A 21,322-nucleotide genomic window follows, 5' to 3' on the forward strand; every position below is an offset into this window, starting at 1 on the left:
TGGCGACTATCATGAGAGTACTCCGTACTAATATTAACGCGTTTATGTTTCTTTATACGAGGGGTGTTTTATGTTTCAGGAATAAATGGGAATTGATTATTTTAACTAAAAAGAAATTGGTTAGTTCTTTAAATTAAAGAAAACAACCCAGGAAGCTCGCTTCAGACATTTTAAAACAAAAAACAAAAATGAGAGCTAGTTGTTAGTAGAAACAAACTACGTCTTGTTATCTATTGGATATTGCTTTGGTTACTACGCATGCACAAACAATTCTTTTAACAGCTACAATCGACTACAGTTAGGACACTGGCTTAAGATAATATCAAAGACAAAGGAAGACATCACTAATCGCACGCATACCACACCACACCACACCAGACCACACCACACATAAGAAAGCATGCTAGATTTCTAAGATACATGTTTGCTACAAATTTTCAACTATTGTACTACTGAACTACCAACACATTTATACAATCTCATTTCTAAAAATGCAATGCATTAATTATTGTTAAAATCAATTATTAAATTTATTAACAAATCAGTTAGTGAGTAAAGGTTAATGTTAGGGTTTAAAGATTATTTTTGGAGTAGCAGAGAGAGTCCGACTTTATTTTAGATTAATAATTTGTTTTTTTTTTTAAATATTTACTCAATATATATGATAATCAGTGACATCTCTACCAATCTACATATCTTATAATGACTTAGTGAAGTATCTGAAAGTTTAGTGACCGCTGATGAAGGTTTTAACAAATCTCTATCGAAACGTTAACACAAAAATAATGAATTAAAAGGTGGAGAAGATAACACTGATTATCATAAAAGTTTAAATATAATAACAGGGTTTTTGGTGTATTTTAATATCGATATCATGTTTCAATATATCCTGAGTGGAACCAAAAAAGTGGTGCTGCCATCTGTCGGCACTTTAATAAAATATCTTAAAAAGAAGTAGTAAAGTCAGTATTATAAGCGGTCTGAAAACAGAAACCGCATAATGCATGATTTCTTTCTCCCAATTTAATCTTGCAAATCCCACTTATAATATGATCAATACTTCTTTTTATATATGCACTTATATCCATTCTAAAAACATATCAGTACTATGTTTTAAAAAAATATTAGATTCACTCGAGTTATAGGATTCCTCCATTATTTTACTACAAAGAAATTATCACTTTGAAACTTTATGGATAATTTTTTTTAGCGTTTAAATTTTATTTCTTGCTCACCAGAGGGCGTAAGGGGATAATTGAAAGGTGCTAAAAGTGATCAATCTGCGATTTCTCCTTCGGATCGTAAATCGTCTCCAAAAACACAACAAACAGATACTTAAGAGCGTTGTCATGGCAACTTGGTAAGCAAGCCCTACTGTTGGAGATCCAATACTTTATCAACGCCATTCGGAAATACCCGGTCTCTCTAGAGATGGCCCACAGCCAAATTTCTTCCAGTTCACTCTTAGTCTGAAAGTTCTCTCATGCCTTCAAAACTTTTGCATTTTCTCTTTCAAAACTGGGTGGAAGTCGAAGAAATAAATTTGATTATGAGTAGCTCAGAGGATCGACAAGCAATCCATCTCAACTTTGAGAATCGAAGACACGAAAGAACAAAAAACCAAAACTAATTGTTTGGTTTTATTGAAGAGTTACTTCATGAATTTGGTTTAAATTATTGAAAGATATTTCATCCATATCATGAAACTACATTTATCCCCAATATGCTTAATCTCTGGTAAGTGTAAGATGCATCTCAGTGGAAGTGGAGGTTGAGAAAATCTGTTAGAATCCAACAGATTCGAATTGAAATTCAAATATTGCTATTCATCTGACCTTTCTAAAATATCTTGTTTTTTGGAAAAAATGTCTTATAATTCAATGTTTACCTCTCTAAAATGAACTCAATTGATTACTTTTATCGAAAATGTCATGGACCTGGATTTAGCAAAATTTAGACTTATATGGTTCTGCGCATGCTCTCTGCTCTCCAACGACATTATATTTACAAAAATTATCGCGATTTCATAAATGTCTGATGTGATTCATTAAGTTTATACGCATTTATAAACCTTTTCTCCTAAGGTTACCACTCTGAAGAAAAATACTTGTAAATGCTCTTGAAAAGTTAGTCTTTGTGTTAATGTTTCCTTTTAATATTTTAACTATTTTAATTATTAGAATTTTATGTCGGATAACAACAGTAGAAATTAATTATATTTTACAAATTATCAGATGATTATTTTAATGAGATTCTACTGGATTTGTCGGATTTTTCAAAACGACTGTCTCTTTTTTAATTTAAATATTAAGATCAGCGAGTATCTGAAACTGTAATGTATTTTTTAAACTCCAATGTATTTTTAACATATTTTAAACATTTATAAGTGTCTCTAAGACTTTTAAAAAAAAAATTAGAACGAGCGCTCCTCCGGTGGAGAAATTTGGAAACATTCAATCAACAAAGTCCATGAATTTTTAGTGAACAACATTGGTGGATAATTTATGAGAGACTTTAAAATTTTATTATTTATTTATTAAATCGTAATTTCCAACTTTCTCCTACAGGAGAGAATTGAATAGAATGTGTTATCGATTTGGATTTTAACTGTGGGATGTCTGATTGTTCCTGAATTAATTCTACTCAATCAAGATTTGCCTTTGAAAGTAGAATTTATTTCTTGGTGAAAATAACAGGAAAAAACATCATCATATTCATCATCACATCTTCCATCATCATTTTCCAACACAAAAGGAAACACATATATAAAATCTCCCCAAGCGTAACATATCATAACAGCAGGCCATTGATTGGACATATAATAGAACGTTTAACATATCAACAATTTACAATAGTAAAGAAATATTTCTTTTCTTAAAATAAATTCACTTTAAGATGCCCCTGGAAGTGAAAAAAGCATCTTCCATTTGGAACAATCTTGTTGGGCAAAAAATTGGCTGGCATTTCTTACAACAGCTAGCATCTTTCTTCACCCATACTCTCATCCACCGCATTTCTCAAATCCTAACTGCTATGCTTAGTTTTGCTTTGGTTAAGGTAACTAATTATGCAAATGTGCCCTCTGGCGACTAAAGAAATTACGAACTAAATACTGCAAGCTTACGTTTTGTTTCACTGGTTGTCTTAGTGATATGAGAAGGGAATGAAACAGCTGAAATTTAAGCTAAACCTATCAAAATACCTTCAACTCTATCTAACCGGTGTCTCCTTAATAGTAAATGTACTAGCAGATAAATACACTTTCTTTTACTATTTAACTACACAGAGAGTGAAGTAGTTACTATAAAATCCAGCAGGAATATGACAAAGTTGAAATTTTTGATATGGTTGCATGCTTTCGTGACTTGCAAGCCCAATACGAAACTTGCATTTCTCCCTTCCCCCCTCTTTTGCCTTTAATTCGGCTAATCCGGGGAGATTAATCTACGGGATCAACTCATGTACATGGATTAATGCGAACTAATTATATGGATGGAACTGTCAAGATTCACTTAATCGTTAGAGAATTGGTAATCCGAATTTTAATCCGTTTAGGATTGGGCATCTCCAAATTTTAATTCAATTCATGTAAGTTTATCTTGATCCATATCCAAATCGGAGTCAGTTTTATTTTAATCTGTGAGAGATTAGCTTAATCTATCTCGATCTGGGGATTGCAATTTTAATTTAATCCACTCAAAATTACCTTAATACATATAACATAGGGAGTTCCAATTTTAATTTAACCCACACAAGGTTTTCTTAATCGATATATAATTAAAAGTCAGTTTTAATGAAATGTGTACACCGACAGATTATCTTAATCCATCTATATCTGGGAATCCCGATTTTAATTTATTTAATCCACTCCAAATTACTTTAATACATATAATATTGGGAATCCTAATTTTAATTTAACCTACACAAGATTATCTTAATTCATACACAATTAAAAGTCAGTTTTAATTAAATGTATACATTAATTAATGTAAATTAATTATATGGATGGAAATGTCAACATTAACTTAATCATTAGATAATTTCGGCCAAAGTTTAATTCAATTATCTTAATCCAACTCGGAGTCACAGTTTTATTGTAACCCGTACGAGATTAGCTTAAGTTAATCTGAGAGTCGGGATTTATTTTAATTTAATCCACTCAAAATTTTATTAATGAAATCCACACAAGATTTTCTAGTCTTTTAATTCTAGAATTTTAATCCATTTTGGACTGGGTATCTTCAAATTTTAATCCAATTCATGTAAGATTATCTTAATCCTTTTAATCCATATACAAATCGGAGTCACAGTTTTATTGTAATCTGCGAGAGATTAGCTTAATACATCTCGATCTGGGAGTCGCAATTTTAATTAATCCACTCAAATTTACATTAATACATATAATATTAGGAGTCGCGATTTTAATTTAACCCACACAAGACTTTCTTAATCCATATATAATTGAAAGTCAGTTTTAATGAAATGTGTACATTGAGAGATTATCTTAATCCATCTAGATCTGGGAATCGCGATTTTAATTTATCCACATATACTTAAAAGTGTTTTAATGATATGTGTACTTTAATTAATGTGGACTAATTACATGGATGGGACTGTCAAGATTAACTTAATCGTTAGACAATTTGCAATCCGAATCGTAATCTATTTAGGACTGGTATCTCCAAATTTTAATCCAATTCATGTAAGATTATCTTAATCCTTTAATCCATATGCAAATCGGAGTCACAGTTTTATTGTAATCTGCGAGAGATTAGCTTAATCCATCTCGATCTGGGAGTCGCAATTTTAATTAATCCACTCAAATTTACATTAATACATATAATATTAGGAGTCGCGATTTTAATTTAACCCACACAAGACTTTCTTAATCCATATATAATTAAAAGTCAGTTTTAATGAAATGTGTACATTGAGAGATTATCTTAATCCATCTAGATCTGGGAATCGCGATTTTAATTTATCCACATATACTTCAGTGTTTTAATGAAATGTGTACATTAATTAATGTGAACTAATTACATGGATGGGACTGTCAAGATTAACTTAATCGTAGACAATTTGCAATCCGAATCGTAATCTATTTAGGACTGGGTATCTCCAAATTTTAATTCAATTCACGTAAATTTATCTTAATCCAATTCGGAGTCACAGCTTTAGTGTAATCCGCGAGAGATCAGCTTATTTCATCCTATATCTGGGAGTCGCAATTTTAATTTAGTCCACTGAAATTACATTAATGAAATCCACAAAAGATTAACTCCAGAATTTTAATCCATTTAGGACTATATATCTCCAAACTTTAATTCAATTCGTGCAAGATTATCTTAATCCATATCCAATACGGAGTCAGTTTTATTGTAATCTATGAGAGATTAGCTTAATTCTTCTTAATCTGGGAGTAGCAATTTTAATTTAATCCACTCAAATTTACCTTAATATTTATTCAATTTAACCCACACAAGATTATCTTAATCCATACAGAATTTGGAGACAATTTTTATTAAATCCATCAAGATTATTTTAATTCACATTAAAAGTGCAAATATTTTAATTTAATCCATCCATGAGTATGTCACACAATACAGAATCAAGATAATCCATTCCTTTCCATTTAATTCATATTATTTATCCATATAGAATTAAAGTAATGATGATCACTCGTGGATTAAATGAATATTTATTTCCATATCAGGATTATATTATTACTCCTGGACTAATTAATTGTTTAAGATAATCGAATTAAGATTAATTTTGGAAGGTCATAAACCGTCATAACCATAATCATTTTACAGATCCATGTCTTTAGAACTGACTTTTAAGATTATTATAATCCCTGAGGGGTTAAATTTGAAAATGATCATTGTGTGGATTGATGTGCTACACCATCTACCTTTAGGATTTATCAGATTATATTAATCCCTGAGAGCATAAATCTGAAAAAATTTCTCATTTACAAAAGATCAGCATTAGCATATTTTATTAGAATCCTTGTTTTTGTCGATAAGGATTATCTTCAGCCATGTGGATTAACTTAGGTAAGATTGATCTGTGAGCAGTACCTTAATACGTGTGGAAGGAATTCTTGTTTTGTCTTATCAAATATTTTAAATGGACAGACTTGTGAGATTGACTTAATCAAGTTGGTAGTCTCGAAAGAGATCACAAACTCATGTGGATCAACGAGATTAGGATGGAAGGTGACCAGCACCAGATTCATCTGAACGGATAGATTAAGATCACAAAAAACATAATTTAATTTATAAATTTTTAATTTTTAAAAGTAGCGCTACATACGTGGCATCCTAGATAAGCTTAGGATTATCTGGCGTATTAAGTTATGTACAATGGGCGGTATGGGTCAGGGATAATCTTATTCGGAAACATCTGTTCCCTCATAAACTCCATTATCCGGATTATTTCTTCCTAAGTAACACAAAATTTGATTAGAATGAGAAATACAGCCGGACCTCGGTTATCCGAACTCCGGTAATTCGAAAAACGTTGATTATTGTCAACAATTGATTGAAGTTGAAGAAAACACAAGCAGAAAATCTTAAAACGAAGGGAAAAAAGAGCGCTAGAGGAAGGGGCGGGGGAAACCTGTCAGAAACACATGGTGGAGAAACGTGTACCTAACTTTCATCTAGGAGAATTTCATTTAAGAGAATCCACTTGGTTTCTTCACTTCATCACAGCTTTTCCCCTCTCTAAATGTACGTCAATCTACCTGCTCCACCCACCTGTTTTCCCCACACGCTGACTGTTTCCCCACTTCGAATAAAAATCAAACTGGCTTCCATTTTCTTATCTCATCCTTTTCTAGATCTTACATTTTTTTAACGCTCCGTTAAGCGACACTCGTCTCGGGGATTTTCTACCCCCACATCTGCTTCCAACGTGCCCCCCTCCCCCATTTGTTTCTTGGACGAAATTTACGATTGCACTTTTCCCATTACATGCTTGACATAATAAGATTTCTTACCCAGCAGAAAAAGAAAGAAAGAAAAAAAAGAGAGAAAATAATAATGCGTCCAATTTGGACACGTGCTCATAAAACATCCTTCTCCCTTGTTACTAGTACTTCCGTCCTTCTCTCCATCGCAACGCTGATCGCAGTAAAAGAAAACGCATCTTTCGAAATACGTCAAAAACACTCGACATTTCCTCTCCATCATTACTCATTCCAGCACATTAACTGTCTTTAATCACGTGAATCTTAATTTATTTTTAGCCTTTATAGCCTTCATCTAGTAAAGATAAAAGGCCAACGAGAAAAATATTTTTTTTTCTCCATCTTTCTTCCCCATCAGGATAAGAAACGGTATCAATAGAACTGTTGCCATGGAGACGTCACAATGTTTATAATCTTTGGGTGTTTACCATAAAAACTGCAATGTTTTCGCCCTCCAAATAACATGAGATGCTTTTCTCTTTTCTTTGAAAAAAAAAATGGACTGGTTTTTATTTTTTATTTTCTTCTAAAACTATTTTTAAAAAAAGGTGTATAAGGAATAAATAGTCGTAAGAAATCCGGTATCGATTATAATTTTTAATATATACATATGAAATAATTTATCCTTATAAAAAATATAACAAATATAAAAATCACAACGAACCATATAAAATTTATTTAATATAACATATAATAATAATATTATTATTATTATTATTATTATTATTATTATTAATAATAAATAGGTAGATTGCATTCGAAATGTATTCGAAAATAAATACATTTTAATGAATAAATATCATTTTACACGGCCATTTTACTAAAAATAACGCAAACGTAATTAATTTACCCTTGCATTGTTAGTTAGCCTGCTTTTAGCCTGTTTCAGCACGTTCTAGATGAAGCACGCGCCTCAACAATACTTTCCGAGTACATTTCAACGCTAATTTATTGTTGGAAAATCGTGATCGTTTTCGATAAACAATGGCGCGCGAGCAGCTCGCATCTGTCTGCTGGAAATGGACAACAATAGTTAGCCTTTTCGTTTTCAAATCTCGAGCAGGATTTCGGTTTCCATGGTTACCATCGGGAGTTTGATGTCAAGAAAGCATGCAGCCAATAATAGAACCACAATTTGGCACTTGTTTATTATTATCATTATTATTACACACTACATTTAAAAGTCTACAAATGCTACTGGTGTCTACTAGACTACAACATTCCAAGTAGATGACAGATGTGAAATACAAAGATACGATCCATCAACTGCACTCCCCCTCTCCCCCCACACAATCCGAGAAGAGCAAAAAGACAAGGGGAAAAAGGGAGCGAGGGATTATAAGGAAGATAAAAAAGAGAGAGAGAGAGAGAGAGAGAGATGGCTGGGGGAAGAGGGGTGAAGGGTCATTCGTCAAGTACTGGCTGATTTCCCCTTTTCACTGTCCTCTTCTCTTCCTTCTCACCTTTCGGGTTTATAATTCCAACAGCAGTACAGTCTGCCACAATGGTAGGCCAGGTCCCTTCGGAGGCCAATACAGTTCTGAGGACAAGGGTGCTGGAACGGAGCGATTGCAGGGGGCGCCCCAGTCGACTGCAGCCGAAGACAGGGATGTAGCCGGGGTCCCTGCGTAGACAGACATGGGAAGTAACAGAAAAAAAGGGGTGGTGGGTGTACCCATTGAAGTCACTGAAGGAATAATATTTTTTTTTTGGGAGGTGGGGGTTGTGCGTATTTAAAAAAATTGAAAAGCATTATGGGTAAAGACAAGACAGAGCTACACACATATAAAAAAAAAAGATTTGCGCTAAAATAATAAAGATCTATGACCGTCAGAGCAAAGCATGCAGTTCTGATAAGTCCACAAGCTCCAAGGGGCAGGGAATGCATATCTGCTGCGTATTAAATGTCATACCTGCGAATGGGTAGCCAAATCCGGGGTATCCTGGGTAGCCTCCTCGTCCGTAGCCGTAAGCGGCAAAACCTATTGGCGAAAAAGTAAGAGAAAATTAATAAATATTAACGATTGTGTTAATCGAAATATATTTTGTTAAAATACGTCCGGGTTACTTACAAATACGGTAGCTTCGTTGACGAAAGATCTGAAATTAAACAGGAAATTTTGAATTGTTTGCTATTTCCTGTTCCTGTTTCAAAGCAAAAGTTTCAATTCCGGATTATTTCGTCCTAATTAACGCAACATTCGATTAGAATGAGAAATACAGCGGGACCTCGATTATCCGAACTCCGATAATTCGAAACTTAGACTATCGAAAAAAAAAAAAAAAGGTTTCTATTCTGGATTATTTCGTCTTATTAACACAAAATTTGATTATAATGAGAACTGAAGTGGGATATCGGCTATCCGAACTCCGATTATTCGAAACACTGAATATTGGAACTATTTTAAACCAGCTAAATATTTTAATAATGAGAAAGTTAAATGTTTCACTTTCAAAAAAATAAAATCCTCAACTTTTATTGTTTTTTTAATGTTACTAGAATAATTATTTTGAAATGCCATACAGTAACTATGTGGTTTCTGGTGCTGTTCTGTAATTTATGTATGTTTGCTTGTTGATGTCGGAAATTCTGTTTGCTTGAAACTCTGACTGTTTCGCATATTGAAAAATAATAATAAAAGGGAGTTGTAAAAATGATTTTCAGAACAAATCGATTATTCAAACCGGTTTATCAACGAATAACTCGGATAATCCACGTCTACTGTACTTCAGATTGGTCTTAAGGTGATATTAATTGAATTCTTAAATTTTAAAATAAAAAACACGGTTTTGAATTTTAAAAATTTCAAAAATTAAGGGAAAAAACCTGAAATTGATTTAATTTCGAATTAAAAATAGACCGATATCAAAAAGTCCTAAAATTTTGAAATTAAAAATTAAACACTAAATTTCTTTAAAATAAATCATAATTATTTTAGATTTAATTCGTGATTAACTTATAATAATTTAATTTAAATTTTTAAATTAATTTAAATCGTTATTAATACCATTTAATTTCTGAAATATCCAGTTCCATTTGCTTCTACAATAATATTTGATTAACTGTGCAAGGCCAGATTAACAAATTTATGGAGAAGTTTGTGAAAATGTATTTCTCCACTCATTTCTCCACTTTGCTGCACCCGCAAACCTCCAAGTCAGCTCAAAGCGCAACATTTAATATTAATATAACTTTGTGTCCACGTTTGTGGTGCACAGTTCCGCCAAGGTGACCGGAAATGAATCCAGCCCGCTTCCTTTGAATAACAATGACGTGGAGAAAGTCCTCAAACCGTAGCCGTTCCTCACTGCGGGGGATCCTTTCGCACATTAGCGAAGAAACAATTAATTAGCAAATGTGTCATCCACATATGACCAAAGTTAATTAGCAGACCTTACGCTGCCTGGGCCGGTAATTAGCTGAAGAGCAGCGGGGTGCAAAACACAGACCCCGCGCACAGAGAGCGCGTGCGCGCACTCTACTTTTGTCACGAGTTCGAAGTGACTGCGCCCGCTTCAGCCACTATGAATCATATTGTCGAGTCACACCGGTGTGGAGGGAAGGAAGGGTTTGAGTTACACGCTGAAGACCACCACCAAACAAAAGGCCATCGTATATCTTTCGAACACGTTCCAGATACGCGTGTCGTGGTGGCGCCATCTGTCGGTGGTTTGTCGAACTACGAACAGTTGTGATTACGACTTTTATTCGTTTTTTGAGGGGGGGATGCCTTATACCCTCTCCAGCAGATGAATAGTGAATTTTAGATATTAAATTTTCACCATTAAGTCGATCGCGTCTAAATTTATTACGGAAATCGAGAAGGGCCATAAAAATTTGCAGTTTCGCTATTCTGGGATTAAATGCTGATTATCATAATCCTGTTTATTGTTTCAGTCTCCTGCTAATACCTTCATTAATTTGGCTATCCTTTGTTGTTAGCAAGCGATAAATTTTATTAGCGGGGTGTACATAAAATCTGTGCGCGATCTGGCGTGCCACGTTGCTGTGGAAACGGCCATTGTGCCCGCTGGACATAAAGGCCCAAGGTTGCTATTGTCACCCGCGGATTTTTTATGCATATTAATAACAATTTTTTTTGTAGGGGCGTTATATAACACACTTCGATATCTTGAAAGATACTCACCATCCGTTAAAGCTCCCAGGGGCCACACTAAGTCTGAAAAGGTAAAAAGAAAGACGGATTTTTAAATCTTCGACACATAAATGAATTCATGATCATCCAAAGAAAAAAAAAATCTTTATTGTTCACGAAATCAAATGATAAGTCAACTTTTAAATAGTTTTAAATGCAGTTATAAAAAAAAGAAATAGTGAATAAATACCAAGCATTTAGCCTTTTGGCACCAAACAACATTGTCAGGATAAAAAAATTTATAGCCTTCGAGTTACCGAACAATATTGTGAAGATAAGATAATTTTATAATTTTCAGTAAGGAGTAACAATGTCAGGATAAAATGAATTTATAGCCTTATGGAACAAACAATGGCAATTTATAGTCTTCAAATACCGAGCAAGGATGTCAGGATAACACATCTTTATAACAATGAAACAACAATGTCAGGATAACATATATTTATAACAATGAAACAACAATGTCAGGATAATACAATTTATGGTCTTCAAGTACCAAGAAACAATGTCAGGATAATATAATATTATAACAATGAAACAACAATTCCAGGATAAGGCTATTTTGCAGCCTTATAGCACAAAGAACAATGCCAGGATAAGATTATATTGTAGCCTTATAGCACAAACAGTACCAAGATAAGAAAGATGATATTATAACCGTCACTGAGTAAAAATGACAGGATAACACGACATTTTTATAGCCTTCTGGACAAACATTGCCAGGATAATACAATTTATGGTCTTCAAGTACTAAGAAACAATGCCAGAATAACATATGCTTATAAAAATAAAACAAAAATGGCAGGATAAAACAATTTATGGTTTCTAGTAAGGAGCAACAATTTTAGAAAATTACGTCCTTATAACAATGAAACAACAATGTTGTTTAATTTCTGTGATAGGATATGTTATCACAAACGACAATCCCAGGATAATATTATTTTTAGCCTTATAACACAGACAACAATCACAGGATAACATTAATCTTTAGCCTTATAACACAAACAACAATACCGGGATAAGAAAGATGATTTTATAATTTTCAGAGAGTAAAAAATAACAGGGTATGATGATTTTATAGCCTTTTAGAACAGTAGTGTACTGATAACAATGACAGGATAACATACCCTTGTAACAATAAAACAACAATTCCAGCATAAGATTATTCTGTAGCCTTATAGCACAAACAACAATACCAGGATAAGATTATATTGTAGCCTTATAGCACAAACAGTACCAAGATAAGAAAGATGATATTATAACCGTCACTGAGTAAAAATGACAGGATAACACGACATTTTTATAGCCTTCTGGACAAACATTGCCAGGATAATACAATTTATGATCTTCAAGTACTAAGAAATAATGCCAGAATAACATATGCTTATAAAAATAAAACAAAAATGGCAGGATAAAACAATTTATAGTCTTCAAGTAAGGCGCAACAATTTTAAGAAATTACGTCCTTATAACAATAAAACAACAATGTTGTTTAATTGCTGTGATAGGATATGTTATCACAAACAACAATCCCAGGATAATATTATTATTTAGCCTGATAAACAAAGAACAATAGCAGGATAAGAAAGATGATTTTATAATTTTCAGAGAGTAAAAAATGACAGGATATGATGGTTTTATAGCCTTTTAGAACAGACAGTGTACTAATAACAATGACAGGATAACATATCCTTGTAACAATAAAACAACAATTCCAGCATAAGATTATTCTGTAGCCTTATAGCACAAACAACAATACCAGGATAAGAAAGATGATTTCATAATTTTCGCAAAGTAAAAATGGCAGGATAAAACAATTTATGGTCTTCAAGTATGGAGCAACAATTTTAGGAAATTACGTCCTAATAACAATGCAACAACAATGCTGTTTAATTGCTGTGATAGGATATGTTATCACAAACAACAATCCCAGGATAATATTATTCTTTAGCCTTATAAACAAATAACAATACCAGGATAAGAAAGATGATTTTATAATTTTCACAGAGTAAAAAATGACAGGATATGATGATTTTTTAGCCTTCTAGAACACAGTGTACTGATAACAATGACAGGATAACATATCCTTGTAACAATAAAACCACAATTCCAGCATAAGATTATTCTGTAGCCTTATAGCACAAATAACAATACCAGGATAAGAAAGATGATTTTATAATTTTCGCAGAGTAAAAATGGCAGGATATCATGATTTTATAGCCTTCTAGCAGCAAGTGACAATTTAAGGATAATAAAAAGTAAAAATTTCAGGATAATTATAGTTGTATGAAAAAATGTTAGAATAATTTAAAATACTGGGCGGAAAATATTCGGCAGACAGTGTCAGCAAGACGATATGGTTTCAATTTCTGAATTAAAAATGATGCGTCCTGAACAGTGGAGTGAATAAAGCACCTTGGGACAGTCACAATTGTTTTGGTTAATGGAATTGGTTAACATTTTATACTGGAAAAGAATAATAATCAGAATTGACGATTGGATATATCCAATAGATATCAGAACGCGCCTCTAATTTATTGGAGAACTTATTGGAATCCGTGGAACCAAGATCTACGTGCCATTAGGTAGGTTCTCTAATATTTTGGTAAGGAGTGTAATATAATCGGAATTCTTTCGAACAATGTTATGGCAGAGATGATTTGTGTTCCAAATAATTATTATGAGATCAGCAGATTTGCGACTTAACTGTTCTTAAAATAATGTGAAGCATTAGCGAATGCAACGCCACCTACCGTAGGTTCCCCGGCCACCTGTTCCACGACCACGAACGACGTTATTGGGCATCATGACTTCTTTTGGCTGCGCCTTCTTGCATTCTACCTGTGATCGGAATAAACATTGAAATAAAAGCTGGAGGATTCTGGAAGTACACAGAATGGTTAAATCCGAAATATTTTTTTTCTGTCTAAAATTGTTAGCATAAACAAACACTAGGTGGCGCTCGTGTGATTCCGGGCATCGACTGCTGTTTGGGAACGACGTTGCGCTTTCGTAGATTTTTAGATAAGTGGAATCGAATATGTGGTGACCCCTAGTGGTTGTTGATTAAATTAAAAATTCCAGGAATTAAAAATGAAGTGGGGATGGAAAGAAAGAGGAACTCACCATTTTGTTATTTATTTCATGGAAGTGGATTTCGCACACTTTGTCAACTACGTCTTCGCTTTCAAATGTTACGAACCCGAAGCCTGAAAAAAATTAAAAGAAATAAAAATTAAAAAATAAATAAATAAAAAATTTTTTCTTCCCAAACCCAGAGGTGGAGAAATTCAAAGGTCAGCTGCGTGAGGAAGATCAGACAGGTTCTTTTAAATTCTTCTGAATCTTTATTAATTTCTTATATTTTTTAAAATTATTCTCATTATTTTTTAATTTTTTTTATTATTTTATTTTATGGCCAGCGCTAATGGTGAGTACAATCCAAAGGGCGTTGATCAGTTATTTCGATTGTTCTCGTGCTAATCGAATGATTCATTCCATTATAAAACAAAACAATTTGATTGTTTCGATTACAGAAAAGCATTCGATTATTTCCATTATACAAAATCACATCATTTAAAATGATCCAATCCACTGTGGAAAATCATTCCATTATTTCATTCGATTATATCAATCGGTTGTGAAAGATCATTCGATTATGGAAAATGATTCCGTGATTTCATTTTATTATGGAAGATCATGAGATTTTATTCGATTATATTAATCGATTATTGAAAATCATTAGATTATTACGATTATGCTAATATCATTCGAATGATCCATTTGATTATGGTAAATGATTCCATGATTTCATTTTATTATGGAAAATGATTCCATGATTTCATTTTATTATGGAAGATCATTAGATTTTATTCGATTATATTAATCGATTATTGAAAATCATTAGATTTTATTACAATTATGCTAGTATCATTCGAATGATCCATTTGATTATGCAAAATGATTCCATGATTTCATTTTATTATGGAAGTTCATTAGATTTTATTCGATTATATTAATCGATTATTGAAAACCATTAGATTATTACGATTATGCTAGTATCATTCGAATGATCCATTTGATTATGGAAAATGATTCCATGATTTCATTTTATTATGGAAGATCATTAGATTTTATTCGATTATATTAATCGATTATTGAAAATCATTAGATTTTATTCGATTATATTAATCGATTATTGAAAATCATTAGATTATTACGATTATGCTAGTATCATTCGAATGATCCATTTGATTATGGAAAATTATTCCATACTCATATCAATCGATTGTGGAAACAATTCGAATAGTGGAAAATCATTCCATTATTTCATTTGATGATGGAAGATCATTAGACTTCATTGGATTATGGAAGATCATTAGATTTCTTTCGATTATATCAATCGATTATGGAAGATCATTCAATTATTTCCATTATAGTATATCATTCGAATGATCCATTGGATTATGGAAGATCATTAGATTTCTTTCGATTATATCAATCGATTCTGGAAGATCATTCAATTATTTCCATTATACTCTTATCATTCGAATGATCCATTGGCTTATGGAAAACCATTCCATTATTTCATTTGATTGCGGAAGATCATTAGATTTTATTCGATTATATCAATAGATTGTTGAAAATCATTTGATTATTACGATTATATTCATATCATTCGAATGATCCATTCGATTATGGAAGATCATTAGATTTCGTTGGATTATATCAGTTGATTTTGAAAAATCATTCGAACATATCAATCGATTATGGAAAATCATATGACAATTTCGTTCGATTATAAAAATCATTCCATTATTTCTATTATATGATCCGATTGTGGAAAATCATTCGATTGTGTCACTACATTATAAAAATCATTCGAATGATTCGATTATTGAAATCTGCCGATTAGTAATCATTCGATTGTGGTGCAGTGAGGGTCTGTGACCTTCTGGCACTAGACGGGTCGGACTAATAAATCCTAAAATACCAGTTTGTGTTTTGCGTTTCTCTAGGATCGCGTTACCAAGGCAACACAAAGGATTTCGATGGTGAAAAATTTAATCACTGCCCAATAGTTCCAATTTTAAATACTGCGTTTCGTTTTCAATTTGTTCCGGTGGCTTTAAAAATAAAGAAAAAAAAAAAAACAAAAAGGGATGAAATAATCCATAAGATTCAAAGTGAAAGTTTTTTTTTTTTTTTTTTTTCAATTCTTTTTCCATTCCTTCTGAAAGAAATGGAAAAACCTCAAAGTACAGAGCGAACTTTTAATGATAGGATCGGTGGGGGATGGCAAATACATTCGAATCAAATTCCAACGGTCTGGAGAGAGAGAGAGAGAGTGAAAGAAAAAAAAAATTTTTTTTTCGAGTGGGTATTAACAATTCTAATTGTACACTTTCACATATTTTCTGAATATTATGCCTTTCCGGCCCTGTAATATTCTGCGCGAGAAGGGAGCTGCTCGAGAAGAAATATGAGTGCGTTGCCGGGGCAACGAGAACTTACGATAGTAGAGAAGTATCGGAAATGTCACCATCAGCTGCCATCGCGATATGGATATGGAGATTTTCCTTCTGCACAACCCCCCCCCCCCAAACTATCAAAAGTTTCCACTTTCGCAAACCATTAAAAGTAAAGGGTTAATTTTTTAATGGAGATTCGCTGGAACAATTTATCATCGGGACCCGGGAGCCGATTTGCGTGCGTCATTAAGGAAACGTTTTCGAGCACGTATTAATTGAGTTAGAAAATGTTTCGTATTTCGCATGCACCCACCAATAACTAATGCATTCATAATGGCAGCGTTTTAACCGATAAATACATTTAAAAAAGGGAATGAATGCAATTTCCCTTTAACTCTATCAATGTACGCTGCAAAGGAAAAAAAATAGGAGAACGAAAACTTTTTTTTCACTTCCAAAAGACGATTTGTTAAAAATTAGGAGTATCGGGTAACAAATAGTCAATTTTTTTACTTCCAAAAGATGCCTTATTAGAAATCGAGAGTACCGGGTAACAAATAGTCAATTTTTTTACTTCCAAAAGATGCCTTATTAGAAATTGAGAGTACCGGATAACAAATAGTCCATTTTTTTACTTAGAAAATATGGTTTATTAGAAATTGAAAGTGCTGGGTAAAAAATAGTCAATTTTTTTTCACTTTCAAAAGACAGTTTATTAGTAATTGGGGGTACTGGGTAAAAAATAGTCCATTTTTCATTTACTTCCAAAAGACAGCTTAGAAGAAATTGTGAGTATCGGGTAAAAAATAGTCAATTTTTTTACTTCCAAAAGATGGCTTATTAGAAATTGAGAGTACTGGGTAAAAAACAGTCAATCTTTTTTCACTTTCCAAAGACGGTTTATTAGAAATTTGGAGCACCGGGTAAAAAATAATCAATTTTTTTACTTCCAAAAGATGGCTTATTAGAAATTGGGAGTATCCGGTAAAAAACAGTCAATCTTTTTTCACTTCCAAAAGAGAGTTTAGTAGAAATCGGGAGTATTGGGTAAAAAATAGTCCATTTTTCACTTCCAAAAGAGAGTTTAGTAGAAATTGGAAGTATCGGGTAAAAAATAGTCAATTTTTTTAACTTCCAAAAGATGCCTTATTAGAAATTGAGAGTATCGGGTAAAAAATAGTCAATTTTTTTCGCTTCCAAAAGACAGTTTAGTAGAAATTGGGAGTATCGGGTAAAAAGTAGTCAATTTTTTTTTACTTCGAAAAGATGGTTTATTAGAAATTGAGAGTACTGAGTAAAAAATAGTCAATTTTTTTCACTTTCAAAAGACAGTTTATTAGAAATTGGGAGTACTGGGTAAAAACTAGTCCAATTTTTACTTCCAAAAGACAGTTTAGTAGAAATTGGAAGTATCGGGTAAAAAGTAGTCCATTTTTTTAACTTCCAAAAGATGGTTTATTAGAAATTGGGAGTACCGGGTAAAAAACAGTCAATCTTTTTTCACTTTCAAAAGACGGTTTATTAGAAATTTGGAGTACCGGGTAACAAATAGTCAATTTCTTTACTTCCAAAAGATGGTTTACTAGAAACTGGGAGTAAAAGGTAAACTGTAGCCATTATCAATCCACTGCAGGATGGAAGCCTCCTCAACAATTCATGTTGTAGAAAATGGACCTCAACAATTCCCTTTTCCCATTTCCCTCTGCCACGCTGGTCCAGTGCCGGTTGGCAGATCGACCATATTTATCAGTCAGGGGCTCGAACCCCGGTCTACTCAAGGAGCCTCTGCTACTGCACTCCCGATCCTGACCACTCGGCTACGGAGGCAATTGGAAGCACTGCGTAACAAATAGTCCATTTTTTGATGGTTTATTAGAAATTGGGAGTACCGGGTAAAAAATAGTCCATTTTTGATGGTTTATTAGGAATTGGGAGTAACGGGTAACAAATAGTCCATTTAATAAACTTATATTATGGCGGTATTCTGTTTAGTATTTAAACAAACGCAATAGGAAGGCAGTAATACATCACATGGTTCTTGAACCGACAGAGTCTCCATCTGGCGGCTGTAGGCAGACGTCATCAAAAGAGCAGATGGAAAAACAAGTAATTATTAACACAAAAGTAAATGTTAAGAAGCAATAAATAAATTTAAAAAAAAAAGGGAATAAATGCAATTTACCTTCAACTCTATAAATGTACAGTACAGAGTAAAAAAAATAGGAGACCAAGAACTTTTTTTTTTACTTCAAAAAGACGGTTTATTAAAAATTGGGCGTACCAGTTAAAAAATAGTCCATTTAATAAACTTATATTATGGCGATATTCTGTTCAATATATTAAGCAAATGCAATAGGAAGGCAGTAATACATCACATGGTTCTTGAACCGACAGAGTCTCCATCTAGTGCGCATATGAGGAAGTCTGCAAAAGATCAGAAGGAAAAACAAGCAATTATCAATACAAGAGTACATGTTAAGAAGCAGGCGTAACCAGACGCAAGATGAGTAATGTTGCTCACCTTTGGTGTCTTCTTTTGTGCTGAGAGAGAGAGAGAGAGAGAGAGAGAGAGAGAGAGAGAGAGTCTTCATGGAAACTCAAGAAAATGCAACTTAAAGTAGAGACAATGAAAACGGAAACTCGTTACCATGGCAACCCTAATTAGCCCGAATGGCCGACTTAAAATGAAGTCCTTGGTTGGGGAAAATTAGCATTCCCTAATTACCAAGATACGGTAGGTTAGCGAAAGATAGAGAGAAAGAAAGAAAGAAGAAAGAGGAATGAGCGCGTGTAACAATGGGACGATTTGTAACAATAGACAAGCGAAAGTAGTGGCGACTACTGTGATCTCCAATCATGCCTCGAGGAAAGTTGGAAGGTGTAGACCCCGGCACGGAAGACGCCATGCAATAAATTAGAAAATTTAACTTTCCAACAAAGTTTTCTTTCTAAAGACAGACTTCTAATTATAATCTTTTCTTAAAATTAAAAAAAAGGAGTAAAATGCCCGAAAGCAAAATAGGCAGAAACAAAAAAAAATTCATCTGAAGCCTCACAGACTGTGATTCTAACTAATGCATCAGTCAGTTGCTGCATTTGCATTATAATTCACAATCATCTGCAAGTTCGATGGGGCAAGATCAGGGATATAACTTAATTTCGAAATTAACAGCGAACAAATGCATTTGTATGGTTATTAGACATAACTCCCCCCCCCCTCCATCGACAGACGCGGAATACAAGGGTATTCATAAATCTGTTAGCCATTATTGGGTAATAATATTTCTAACACAATTCTGGTGCTCTAAAAATTAATTTAATAATTTTTTTTAATTTAATAAAATTTTTGAATTATTTTTCTGCTCAATACTCAATTATTTATTATTCTTGCCAAAGTAATTTCTAATTTCGTTGGGCACGAGCAGATGCCAACTGTGAAGTGATATCCGAAAAGCGCCCTCTGTGGTGCTGCTGCTGTTGAAACGAAACAGCTAAAACAACTACACCTGTCTTTTGGCAAACTGATACGTTTTGTTAAGTGCTGCCATCTATCGCCTGATATAAAAACTAATTTAATGATTTGTGGATAAGAACCAACCAACCAGCTGAAGAAGTATTCCTGATGTTTCTTAAATCGATAAGAAGGAAGTCTTGAATGTAGCTATAATGTCTCCGCTTCTGATCGATCTGGGAGGGCACAGAAAACTTGCAACTTTCTTGCAACCGACAGCATCCATATGCATTTTCTAGTGAGTCAATCCATTCTATCATCTGCCTCCACACATCCAATCATGCAGGATTTATTTAATCTTTCAAAATATTTAATTCGGAGTTCCCGGTAATAAATCGAACCGATTTTAATTAATCAAAATTATAAGGTGTAGATTAGTCCCAATTCAGAGCTCGCTTTTACATGTTTGAACACGTTTGCAAGGTCTGCTAAACCAAGTGACCAATGCAGACTTTCCATTAACGCACCCGTTCAGTAAGAATCCAAACTTACGATAACAAACACAATCGTCTGCTCCAATATCTGGAAGTGGCAGGGAGCTAAATCGCGCGCTGTTTGCGTATTCAATATCCCAATAATATCCTTTCCCCCCCTTCCCCCAACTTTTCTCTCGACCTCGTTGCTAACGAACAAATTAATTTTCAGCGCCGTCCCTTTGCGCGAATTGTGATCATCTTTTGGACGTTCCATTTCAATGGCATTTCTCGCTGTGTTTAAATCGTTTGACACGCGCTTGCTCGTGCGCCAGTGTGTTGGTCATTGTTAACAACAATTATGAAAGCGTGTCTATTCATTATGTTACTTTGTTGGTCATATATTATGACGCCATTGTGTCTGTCTGTCTCTCTCGTTCGTAGCATGCCGAAATTTACAACAGTCAGGCCGTATCGATTGTTGGGGCTATTGTGAATAGCAACAATGTAAATTGAAAACAATTGGCTTCGTAATTTGCAATTTTCTCGCCCGATCGTTTGGAGGTTTTGTTGGCAGACGATGGAAGTTATCGATTAGAATATCTAGCGAAGCAGAAGACGGCAAATATGATTTCTGCTTCGGAAAAAATATGGAAATAAGAAGCAGATTATCGTCTGAAAATTTAAATAACCTATTATTGTTTTGTAAAATTTATTTATATTTTAAATTAAGATACAGTCGCCATTTTGTTTTTTTTTTATAATTATTGTTCTTAAGGACCATTATTAATTTTGGA

At 33.4% G+C, this 21,322-nt stretch overlaps 1 protein-coding gene across 10 annotated transcripts in view; it reads right to left on the reverse strand.

Moving 5' to 3' along the window:
• Positions 1–21,322, reverse strand: part of Rbp6 (RNA-binding protein 6) — a 241,786-nt gene that overhangs the window by 13,033 nt on the left and 207,431 nt on the right. For 9 of the 10 annotated variants that reach the window (XM_090369754.1, XM_090369759.1, XM_090369758.1 and 6 more), the window contains 4 exons: positions 14,257–14,339; positions 13,884–13,971; positions 11,122–11,154; positions 8,887–8,955 (listed from right to left, as the gene is read on the reverse strand). In XM_090369754.1, coding sequence (XP_090225880.1) covers positions 8,887–8,955; positions 11,122–11,154; positions 13,884–13,971; positions 14,257–14,339 — 273 coding nt within the window. Of the gene's footprint in view, positions 1–8,886; positions 8,956–9,383; positions 9,387–11,121; positions 11,155–13,883; positions 13,972–14,256; positions 14,340–21,322 lie in introns of all 10 variants that reach the window. The other variant, XM_090369762.1, reaches the window with a different exon arrangement.

This window comes from Mastigoproctus giganteus, chromosome 3, assembly GCF_048544385.1.
Source record: "Mastigoproctus giganteus isolate SK-2022 chromosome 3, ASM4854438v1, whole genome shotgun sequence".
NCBI classification, from domain to species: domain Eukaryota; kingdom Metazoa; phylum Arthropoda; class Arachnida; order Uropygi; family Thelyphonidae; genus Mastigoproctus; species Mastigoproctus giganteus.